We start from the raw sequence: 11728 nt of genomic DNA, 5'->3' as shown, positions 1-11728 counted from the left end.
GGGATTATGGGGACAAGACAGGAGAATGGGTTGAGAGGGAAAGATCCCACAGCCATGATGGAATGGCGGAGTAGATTTGATGGGCCGAATGGCCTAATTCTACTCCTACAACTTATGAACAACTTATCCTTGGGTTCGTTCCTCAGCAACACTTACATCCTGTTCACTTGTATTCTTGTGAATCACCTCGAGAGATTTCTGTTGCAGAAAGGTCACCATGTAAATACAACTTTGGTAACATTATCAGTGCGACTTACAAGATAGAATTCACAGCTAGCATCGCACAAGCTAGAAACTCAAATGGTTCATGTCAAAACTGCATCTTTTATTAGGAACTGAGATATTTTTTTTAACATAACGTATGTTTATAAAGAATAAATCACAGCATTTAAATTGCGATTTGTGTTTATAATAAGAAAAATTGATTAATTTCCCATTAAAAATGAATATTACCAAAAAACTGGATGAATGTTAGTGCTGACACCATTTCTCCAGAGTAGAAATTACAGCTCTTGTTGCTATAAATAAAACATGCACATCCTGCATTAAAATAGTTTGGCTTCATTTAATGGAAGATGTGGCTATGTTTAAGAGAGAGGTGGGGGGGGGGGGGGGGGGGGGGGGGGGGGGGGGGGAGACCAAATAATACAATCACACATTGGGGCGATGGAGAGTAAAATGACCATCGGTCTTCAAAGTAGGATTGGCCATTGTGAGTAAGGACCCTGACAAAATCAACAGGTGGGTTCACAGGTCACCAGACAGTGACACGGGGTGATGGGTACAAGGGGCATGATATGTTCACTCAGCATGCAACTGAATACAATGGCTTCATGCACGGGAAATTAAAACCAGGAAGAGTAAGAGAGACAAAAAATAACAATTTCTGATTTGGGCCATTGTCCGAGAACTCCCGGTGCTCCAGTCTTTCCTGATTGCAAGCTGTCAGGAATGCTTGTGATCCGGATCCCGTTAAGTCCCTTGGTGAGTCGCCAGGAGCCGTGGGCTCTTTCCCTTCCTCAAGGAGATGGCGCTGCCTTGAGGGAGTTGCTGGATCCTTGGGTACCGGCACAAGGCTGTCCCAGCCACTGTATTAGAATGACACAGACACAAGGAAAGCGTTAGGTTAGTCACTGAATCAACTGAGATGGTCAAATCCTGTCTCCTACACGTGTGCCTTCTCAGTATTTCTCGCTCCAGTCATTTCATGTTGGCAGTTTTCAGAAGTTCATCTTCATAAGTTCCAGGAGCAGAGTTAGGCCATTCGGCCCATCGAGCCTCCTCCGCCATTCCATCAGGGCTGATCTACCTCTCCCTTTCAACCCCGTTCTCCTGCTTTCTCCCCATAATCGCTGACACCCAACGAAACCTAAGAATAAAGGGGAGGTCATTTAAAACTGAAATGAGGAAAAAAACCCAGTGAGTTGTGAATTTGTGGAATTCTCTGCCACAGAAGTCAGTAGAGGCCAATTCAGTGGATGAATTTAAAAGAGAGTTAGATGGAGCTCTAGGGGCTAGCGGAATAAAGGGATATGGGGAGAAGGCAGGCATGGGTTACTGATTGTGGATGATCAGCCAAAGTCACAATGAATGGCGGTGCAGGCTCAAAGGGCCAAATGGCCTCCTCCTGCACCTATTTTATATGAAACAAGAATCTGTCAATTTCCGCCTTAAAAATACCCAATGATGGCCTCCACAGTCGTCTGTGGCAATGAATTCCACAAATTCACCCCCTCTGACTAAAGAAATTCCTCCTCATCTCCTTTCTAAATATACGTCATTTTATTCTGAGGCTATGGCCTCTAGTCCTAGACTCTCCCACTAGTGGAAACATCCTCTCCTCATCCACTGTCTCCAGGCCTTTCACTATATGGCGAGTTTCAGAGGTTCCTCCTCATCCTTCTAAACTCCAGCGAGTACAGGCCCAGTGCCGTCAAACGCTCATCATCAATCATTCCTGGGATTATTCACGTCCTAGAAACTGGTTTTAGTTTGGTTTAGTCTGAAGATACGGCATGGAAACAAGCTCACATTGTCCATACCGGCCATCGATCACATGTTCACACTAGTTTTGTTCTCATCAGCTCCATAAACACTAGGGGCAAGGAAGGATACTTAAGACAGTTAAAAGGGCAAGGAAGGATACGATCCAAATGTGGGTCATCCTAAGGAGACCCACCCGACGTGCCACGGACGCCGGTCGTCTGGACCCGCCCGAAGGCTCGTTGGTCAGATGGACCAGGAGCCTGCACGAAGGCTTGTCGGTCGGTGTAACTGGGAGGGAGCTGGAGATGTTTGGCGCTGGGAGTGGGCTGGTGAACCGGGGTAATGCCTCCCAGCACTGTGTAGGTCGGCTGCAGGAGATGCCCCCGGGACACAATGATGGCCGGGCGAGGAGAGGAGAGGAGAGGAGAGGGACGTCGGTTCATGGGAACTGCTCCGGTACGTCGGGCACAGAGACTTTGAACAAAAATGGCGGTGCTCGCATGTGTAATATATGCAAAAAGAATTTCACTGCCCAGTTGCATTTGTGACACATGAAGCGGCATTGAACCAATGGAGTTGGCGCAGATGGGTTAGTATGTCCACATCGCCATGGTGGGCCGAAGGGTCTGTATGCCCCATTGACTCGGGCCCCTCTGACAGTGCAGCATTCCCTCGGCGTTGGCCTGGGTTTAGTGTTCAAGGTCAAGTGTGTGACGGCCAGGTCATGATTCTCTGGCTTAGCTGCAACTTACAGACCAATGACGGCGAGATGGATACTCTCGAAAAGAGCACAAAAAGAGACACAGAAACAGGAGAGGCAATTCCGACACCAGCTGATTCCGTTGGCTTGCTTCTTATAAATTCCACATAATTCACAAACTGACCTCCAAAATAAGGATACTGTAATATAACCCATCTCCAGGGAAGGATTGTGTGCCAGGAATATATCCAGACGACGTGGTTGACTCAATCATTTCCTGTCGCGCATGAATCTGGCTTTGTCCCACCAAACCTGCCCCCTCCCCCAGGCTGGACATCTGCTGAATGAAAGGCTGGCGGCGAAGTACAACCTGGATGTGCCAACGTCATCTTCCAATCTGGGCATGACCCAAAGGTGGAGGAGCCATCTTGGTGAACGGCTGCTAGCCAGCAGCCGTCCGTTTTAAATTCGTTTTTTTTATAGTTTTTAGTGAGTCCTGTTTTTTTGTTTGTAAGGGATATGGTCTTTTAATGTGGGGGGGTAGGTGTAACTTTATTTCTAGGTCCCTACCTGGTCGGTGTGGCAGCCTTTTCTCCGGGTTGCCCGTCGACCCGTCCTCGTGGCCTACCTGCGGGTTTGGAGCACCGTTTCCTGGCGGGGACAGCCCGGCACCTCGGCCTCGGCGGCGGCACAGCGTTGGAGCGCTGGAGTGGAGCGGAGTGGAGCGGGCGATGCCTTGCCTGGGTCGCCGCGCTGGAGCGACGCGCTGGAGCTCTGGCGAGCTGGACCGCCGAGAGCAACATCTCCGGGCTGCGGGTCTGCGGAGCGGAGAGGCGGCGTGTGGAGAGGCGGCAGTGCGGAGAGGCGGCAGTGCGGAGAGGCGGTGCCGACTTTATCATCGGGAGCCTGGGAGCTCCAAACCGGCGCGGCCTTGTCGGCTTCGGAAGCCGCGGTCTCCAACCAGGAAGCGGCCGTTCCAGGTGGCCCAGCCGCCGAGAGGACTCTCCCGACGCCGGGGCAAGACCACCCGGTGAGAACGGCCAGGGACATCGGGCCTCCGTAGAGGCAATTGCGGTGGCCTCAATAGGCCTGACTTTGGGGTGAACATGGGGTGGGGACTGGACATTGTGCCTTCCTCCACAGTGCTACCCACTGTGATTTTTTTGTCTAATTGTAGTCCTGTAGGTCTGTGTCCAAGATGGCTGCCGTGAAGGGAGAGTGGACGCTGGCGCGCTTTGGCTGCCGCTGCTCTCTCTTCACATTGTGTTTTTGATTTTCTGTTTTTGGATTGAATTCTGTTTTTAATTTGTGTCTCTGTGATGTCTTTTTTACCTGTTCTATTCCGATTATATGTTTTTATTCCGATTACTATGTAAGGTGTCCTTGAGATGTCTGAAAGGCGCCCATTAAATAAAATGTATTATTATTATTATTAAAGGTGGAACTTTGTGCAAGCAGGATTTCATGACCACACTTTGGTGGGGCGAGTGAGAGATGCTCCAAAATCTTTGTCCAGGTTTAAGTTCAAAATTGATAGGAGCAGAATTAGGCCATTCGGCCCATCAATTCTACTCCGCCATTCAATCATGGCTGATCTATCTTTCCCTCTCAACCCCATCCCCCTGCTTTCTCCCATAACCCCTGACACCTGCAATAATCAATATTCTATCTATCTCTGCCTTAAAAAATATCCATTGATGGCCTCCACAGATTCACCACCGGATGACTAAAGACATTTCTCCTCATCTCCTTCTTAAAGGAATGTCCTTTAACTCTGAGGCTATGACCTCTGGTCCTAGACTCATCCACCAGTGGTGGAACATCCTCTCCACATCCACTCTACCCAGGCCAGAATGCTGCCTGGATTTGAGGGTATTAGTGAGGTTGGATAAAATTAGATTGTTTTCTCTGGATTGTCCGAGGCTGAGGAGAGTTCTGATAAAACTTTAGTTTAGCTTAATTTAGTTTATTGTCACGTGTACTAGGTAGAGTGAATAGCTTCTGTTGCGTGCTAAGTAGTCAGTGGGAAGACCACAACATGATAGCACAGCGGTGGAGCTGCTGCCTTACAGCGCCATGGACCCAGGTTCAATCGTGCCTAGGAGTGCTGTCCATACAGAGTTTGTATGTTCTCCCCGTGACTGCATGGGTTTTCTCTGGGTGCTCCGGTTTCCCCACACACTCCAAAGGCGTACAGGTTAAGTAAGTTAATTGGCTTTGATAAATTGTAAAAATTGCCCCTCGTGTGTGTAGGTTGATGTACGAGGTGATCGCTGGTCAGCGCAAACTCAGGGAGCTGAAGGTCCTGTTTCCGCACTGTATCTCTAAACTCTGATAAATGACTACAATCGAGCCACCCACAGTGTGCAGAAACATGATAAAGGGAATAACCAGAAAAACATTCAGTGCAAGATAAAAGTCCAGTATAATCCGATCAAAGATAATCCCAGGGTCTCCAATGAGGTAAATAGTAGCTCAGGACTGCTCTCTAGTTGTTGGTAGGGTGGTTCAGTTCAGTTGTATGATAAAAGGCATAGATAGGGTAGACAGTGTGAATCGTATCCCGAAGTGGAAATGTCGAAGACTAGAGGGCATAGCTTTAAGGTGAGAGGGGAAACGTTTAAAGGAGATGAGCAGGGCTCATTTTTAAACAGTGGTGGATGCCTGGAAGATGCTGCCAGGGGCATTGATGGAGGCAGATACAATAAAGAGTGGGGCAGATACATTAAAGAGGCTTTAGGATAGACGTTAGGAATGGAGGGATATGGATCATGTGCAGGCAGAGTAAATTAGTTTAACTTGGCATTGTGCTCACACAGACTTTGTGGGCTGTAGGGCCTTTTCCTGTGCTGTACTATCTTCATGTTGATATGTTTTCTCGGAGCAGATTTAGGCCATTCTGCCCATCAAGTCTACTCCACCATTCAATCAGGGCTGACCTACTTTTCCCTCTCAACCGCATTCCCCTCCCTTCTCCCCATAACCCCTGACATCCGTACTAATCAAGAATCTGTCTATCTCTGCCCCAAAAATACCCAATGCACACCGCAATCTCCCATCTGGACAGCCAGAAGGGGGGCTACGTGAGGATGCTGTTCATAGACTACAGTTCAGCCTTTAACACGATAGTCCCCACCAGACTGGCCGGGAAGCTAATGGAATTGGGGCTCAACACCTCCCTGTGTGCCTGGGTCCTGGACTTTCTCACCGCCAGGCCCCAGGTAGTCAAGATGGGAGGGAATACATCGAAGTCCCTCACCCTGAGCACAGGATCGCCCCAGGGTTGCGTCCTCAGCCCCCTATTGTACTCCCTGTACACACATGACTGTGTGGCTAGGTTCAGCTCCAACTCAATAATTAAGTTTGCTGATGACACTGTGGTGGTGGGCCTGATCTCAGACAACGACGAGAAGGCCTACCGGGAGGAGGTGGCTGGTCTAGCACTCTGGTGCCAGGATAACAGCCTCATCCCGAACATCAAAAAAACGAAGGAGCTTATCATGGACTTTAGGAGGGCACATCATCCGAGGACGTACACTCCATTGAGGATAAATGGGGATCCTGTGGATAAGGTGAACTGTTTTATATATCTGGGAGTCCACATCTCCGAGGATATGACATGGGCATCACACGCCTCAGCACTCGTGAGTAAGGCAAGGCAGCGCCTTTACCACCTCAGGCAATTGAGGAAATTCAGAGTGTCTCCAAGAATCCTCCAGTGCTTCTACGCAGCGGCGGTGGAAAGCATCTTGTCCGGGAACATTACCATCTGGTCTGGGAATTGCTCTGCCAAGGACAAGAAGGCTCTGCAGAGAGTAGTGCGTTCGGCCGAACGCACTATGGGAACTTCACTTGCCCCCCTGAAGGAACTATACATCAGGAGGTGCAACTCCAGAGCCAACAATATCATGAGAGACCCCTTCCACCCCTGCAACGGACTGTTCCAGTTGCTACGGTCAGGCAAACGCCTCCGTTGCCATGCGGTGAGAACGGAGAGGTTGAGAAGGAGTTTCTTCCCAGAGGCCATTCGGACTGTAAACGCCTATCTCACCAGGGACTAACTCTACTGAACGTTTTTCCTTCCATTATTTATTATGTAAAAGAATATGTGTATTATGATTGTGTTTATAGTTTGTTTGGTTGTTTGTCTTTTGCACAAAAGTCTGCGAGCATTGCCACTTTCATTTCACTGCACATCTCGTATGTGTATGTGACAAATAAACTTGACTTGACTTGACTTGACTTGACTTGGCCTCCACAGCCTTCTGCGGCAATGAATTCCACAGATTCACCACCGTCTGACTAAAGAAATTCCTCCTCATCTCCTTCCTAAAATATCATCCTATAATTCTGAGGCTTGTGGCCTCTGGTCCTGGACTCTCCCACTAGTGGGAATGTCCTCTCTGAATCCACTCTATCCAGGCCATTCATTGTTTGGTAACTTTCAATGATGTCCCGCTCATCCTACAAGTCCATATTCTGTATTATGCCCCTCCCTTTAGGAATTGTTGTCTGCCAGGTGCTGATCCAATTCCCTTGGGAAGCAGTGAGTGGCCTTACCTTTGTCTCCTCTGCAGGAGATGAGATGTGGAACATCACCACTCTCAATGTAATGAGGTTCCCCCTCCCCTCCCTCATCTTGTCTCTTTTGTCCATCAGTTTGGATTTGCTACATGAATCCTCACCCACATGAGCCACACTGCCGAGCTCTGTCGGATCAGACTGGGAGGGGACACATGCTGCGCAATTTAAAAGGTTAACGACTATATCAAACCTCAGCTGCTAGCTATTCCTTTCTGCGTATATAAAAAAAAAACACCAGGAGCCTGTGAAATGCTAGCATGAGACTTCTGTCACATAATTCCCGACTGGATGACATGTACACAGGGTGCGGGAGCAGAGGAGCAAGGCTGCCGAATTAATCATCAGCTGCTGAGTGAGCGTTGGAGAGGGGACTGATATTGAGCTTACAGCAAAGAAACAGGCCCTTCGGCCCTTTCCGCTGGGGTTTGCCCCATACGCCCCAGTCTGCATCAATGGTGATGGTCGTGAGCCTAAAGGGCCTGTCCCACGAGCATGCGACTGCATGTGGCAAGCGTGACCAAACCGGAAGCGGGGGCCGCGCGGAGGTCGAGTGAGTGACGTGAAGTTCGAGCGAAGTCCGCGGGAAGTTCGCGCATGATGCATGGCGTCAAGACGGTGCGTACGGCGTTGAGACGGTGCGTACTCCCGTCGAGGCGGTGCGTACGGCCTAAATGCAGCTGCGGGCCGGCAGGCTGTTGCCGCGTGGAATTTTTGAACACGGTCAGTTTTTCGGAGCCCCGCGCGTTGTCGGGACCAGCTCCGCACAACTCCATACGGCTCCCGTTATCGAAGTGGGACCGGCCACGCGAGGCCGTACGGCTCAAGTGACCACGTTAGGTTGCGCTTGCCGCATGCAGTCGCATGTTCGTGGGACAGGCCCTTTAAGTTCGAAGGCATAAATATCATCAGAAATATGTCCTTGGCCAAACACATTGAAGCGACGGAAAAGATGGGTGGCACGGTGGCGCAGCGGTAGAATTGCTGACTTACAGCGCCAGAGACCCGGGTTCGATCCTGACTATGGGTGCTGTCTGTACGGAGATTGTACATTCTCCACTTGACCGTGTGAGTTTCCTCCGGGTGCTCTGGTCTCTTCTCACATTCCAAAGACATACATGTTTTTTTAGGTTAATTGGCTCCGGAAAATTATATATTGTCCCTAGTTGCAGGATAGTGCCAGTGTGCGGGGATCGCTGGTTGGAGCGGACTCGGTGGGTTGAAGGGCCCCATGTCTACGCTGTATCTCTAAATTGAACTAAACTAAGATAACACACCTCCTCCTTTAGTTCCTGAAAAGACTAAGGAAGTTCGACATGTCCCCAGTGACTTTTGTGTAGGAATGAACTGCAGATACTGGTTTAAACCAAAGATAGACACAAAAAGCTGGAGTAACTCAGCGGGTCACACAGCATCTCTGGAGAAAAGGAGTAGGTGACATTTTGGGTTGAGGCTCATCTTCAGACTCAGAGTAACTCTAACTAGCTTCTAAACATGCACCGTAGAATGCATCCTATTGGGATGCCTGGTTTGGCAACAGTGCTGCTCCTGACAGCAAGAAATTACAGAGTTGTAAACGTAGGCCATTCTATCACATAAACCATGCTCCACCCCCATTGACACCATCTATAGTTCAAGCTGCCTCGGGAAAGCTGCCAACATTATCAAAGACCACTCAAACCCCCTTCTCCCACTGGGAGATACAAAAAGTGCAAGTTTATATTGTCCCTCTGAATTAATTTCAATATTAATTCCACCACAGCAATTATGCTCTCGGGCCCGCTTATCAGGTTTGCTCTATATATATGCAGAAAATCTCTGATAATCTGCTATCCGAATACTTGGAAGGCATGTCATTTGGATATCCACCCCCACCCCCATTCTCCCCCTCCACCCCGATTGGCACACTGTTCTCTCACCACCTTTGTCACTCTGTTCCATATAGCACGGAAACACACCCTTCGGCCCAACTTATCCATGCTGACCAAGATGCCCTGTCTGTCCTAATCCTACCTGCCCGTGTTTGGCCCATATCCGTCCAAATGTTTGTTTTATTAATGTACTTGTCCAGCTGCGTTAGACATGACCCCAGGCCCTCTGAGCCTCGCTAACTTGCTGGGTAATCTCACTCTCCTGACGATATCAGTCACAATCCTCACCAATATTAAATGAATTGAAAATGAATACGACGTTTTTTGCCCGATAATCTGCACGATTTACAGTTCATCTCCCCACGGACGGGAACATCAATAACCAGGGGTCGAAGAGTTAGTAAAATCCATCGTAAAAATGGAGGAGAGGTGAGGAGGATTTTTCTTCAGTTTCAGCCACGAGCTCTCGATTACAGTTCTTGACAGGCAACAGAAGGTAGGTCACTAAGTAAATGTTTGCTGAGGTAAACTGGGGGAAAGATTTGGGTGCAACTGTGGCGTAGTGGTAGAGCTACTGTCTTACAGAGCCAGAGACCCGGGTTCGATCCTGACTACGGGCGCTGTCAGTACGGAGTTTGTACATTCTACCCGTGACCTGCGTGAGTTTTCTCACAGACCTTCGGCTTCCTCCCACACTCCAAAGATGTACAGGTTTGTAGGTTAATTGGCTTGGTGTAATTGTAAATGTAAAATTGTCCCTGGTGTGTGTGTGTGGAGAAGTGTTAATGTGCGGGGATCGCTGGTCGGTGCGGACTCGGTGGGCCGAAGGGCCTGTTTCCGCTCTGTATCTCTAAACTAAACTAAGCTAATCTAAAACGAGAGAGTGATACTAATTCTCTAGGTTTAGTACACATCGGTGAAAAGACCAGCATTTATCACCCATTCTTAACTACTCTCCAGCTTACGTGGAATTCCTCCACAAACATGCTCTCACCGCAATCCCCATTGAATCTTATTCCAGTGAAGGATATCCCAATATTCCTGCGTCCGTACATCCCTAAATGTAACCGCTTCATGATCGGCAGCCATCTTTCAAGCTGGCAAGGGCCTGAACTCTGGAATTTCCTTCTGGAACTAATTGGCCTTTCTTTCCACCTTTGAGAATCTCCATCACACCTCCTCCCTGGACTTGCCAGCTTACTTGGTTTGCTGTTTGACAGTGGTCTTGTGAAACTGAAGTTATCAGGTTAAAGATATTTAGTTCCAATAAATGTTTTTTGTGTCCTCCAGGCCAACTTCTGGACCTATATTCACTGGAATTTAGAAGGGTGAGAGGGGATCTTATAGAAACATGTAATATCCTTAAGGGATTGGACAGGCTAGATGCAGAAAAAAATGTTCCCGATAATAATAATAATAATAATAATATCTTTTATTGTCATTGCACATTAGTGCAACGAGATTTGGCTTCCAACCGATAAAATAAATAAATAAATAAATAAATAAACTGTGTGACGTGACCATCTGAGGGAGACAGTCCAGGGAGGATGGGGGGCATTCAGCAGGGCCGGTTCAGAGCCGCTATAGCTCTTGGAATGAAGCTGTTTCTGAGTCTGGAGGTTCGGGCATAGAAGGCCTTGTAATGTCTGCCGGAGGGAAGTAGTTCGAACAGTCCATTACAAGGGTGTGAGGAGTCTTTATGGATGCTGACGGCACCTTCCTGATGTTGGGGGAGTCCAGAACCAGGGGTTACAGTTTCAGAATAAGGGGTAGGCCATTTGGGACTGAGATGAGAAAATAACTTTTTCACCCAGAGAGTTGTGAATCTGTGGAATTCTCTGCCACAGGAGGCCAAGTCACTGGATGTATTCAAGAGAGAGTTAGGTATAGCTCAGGACGAATTGAATCAAGGGATATGGGGAGAAAGCAGGAACGGGGTACTGATTTTGGATGATTAGCCATGATTATATTGAATGGCGTCGCTGGCTCGAGGGGCCTAATGGACTGCTCCTGCACCTATTTTCTATGTTTCTATGTTTCTGGTTAAATTTCCAGATGCGTGCATAGGAACTTTGGCCAATCCAAAACCTCACGCAAGTTTAACATTACTTCCATTTCCTATTCAATGCAGTAGCCTCAAAATCTCAGATTTCTCTTTAGCTTTATTTGTTTCGTTTAGTTTAGAGGTACAGCGTGGAAACAGGTCCTTCGTCCCACGAGTCCATGGCGACCAGCGATCACACGTACCTTGCCTTGGTAAATTGCCCCTAATGTGGGGGGTGCGGATGAGAAACATAGAACCAGAACTTTTCCAATCAGGTGACCGATGGCCAGCGTGGACTCAGTGGGTCTGTTTCCATGGTGTATCAAGTTCAAGTTCAAGTTTATTGTCATGTGTCCCTGATAGGACAATGAAATTCATGCTTTGCTTCAGCACACAGAACATAATAGGCATTGACTACAAAACACATGAATAAATAAACTGTTAAAGTGCAAATAGCAAATAATGGGTTATTAATGTTCAGAATTTTGTCCGAGCCGGGTTTAATAGCCTGATGGCTGTGGGGAAGTAGCTATTCCTGAACCTGGT

General features: G+C 48.2%; 1 protein-coding gene across 1 annotated transcript in view; it reads right to left on the bottom strand.

The window, feature by feature from the left end:
- Positions 1 to 340: 340 nt before the first annotated feature.
- The window catches only part of syt9 (synaptotagmin 9), a 78582-nt gene continuing 67194 nt past the window's right edge, over positions 341 to 11728 (bottom strand). The window contains exon 7 of the mRNA XM_033038809.1: positions 341 to 1088. Coding sequence (XP_032894700.1) covers positions 1020 to 1088 — 69 coding nt within the window. The 3' untranslated portion in view covers positions 341 to 1019. The remainder of the gene's footprint in view (positions 1089 to 11728) is intronic.

The sequence above is a fragment of the Amblyraja radiata genome, chromosome 20 (genome assembly GCF_010909765.2).
Source record: "Amblyraja radiata isolate CabotCenter1 chromosome 20, sAmbRad1.1.pri, whole genome shotgun sequence".
Lineage (NCBI taxonomy): Eukaryota > Metazoa > Chordata > Chondrichthyes > Rajiformes > Rajidae > Amblyraja > Amblyraja radiata.
The sequence above is the reverse complement of the archived record's forward strand: the minus strand, read 5'-3'. Positions and strand labels throughout refer to the sequence as shown.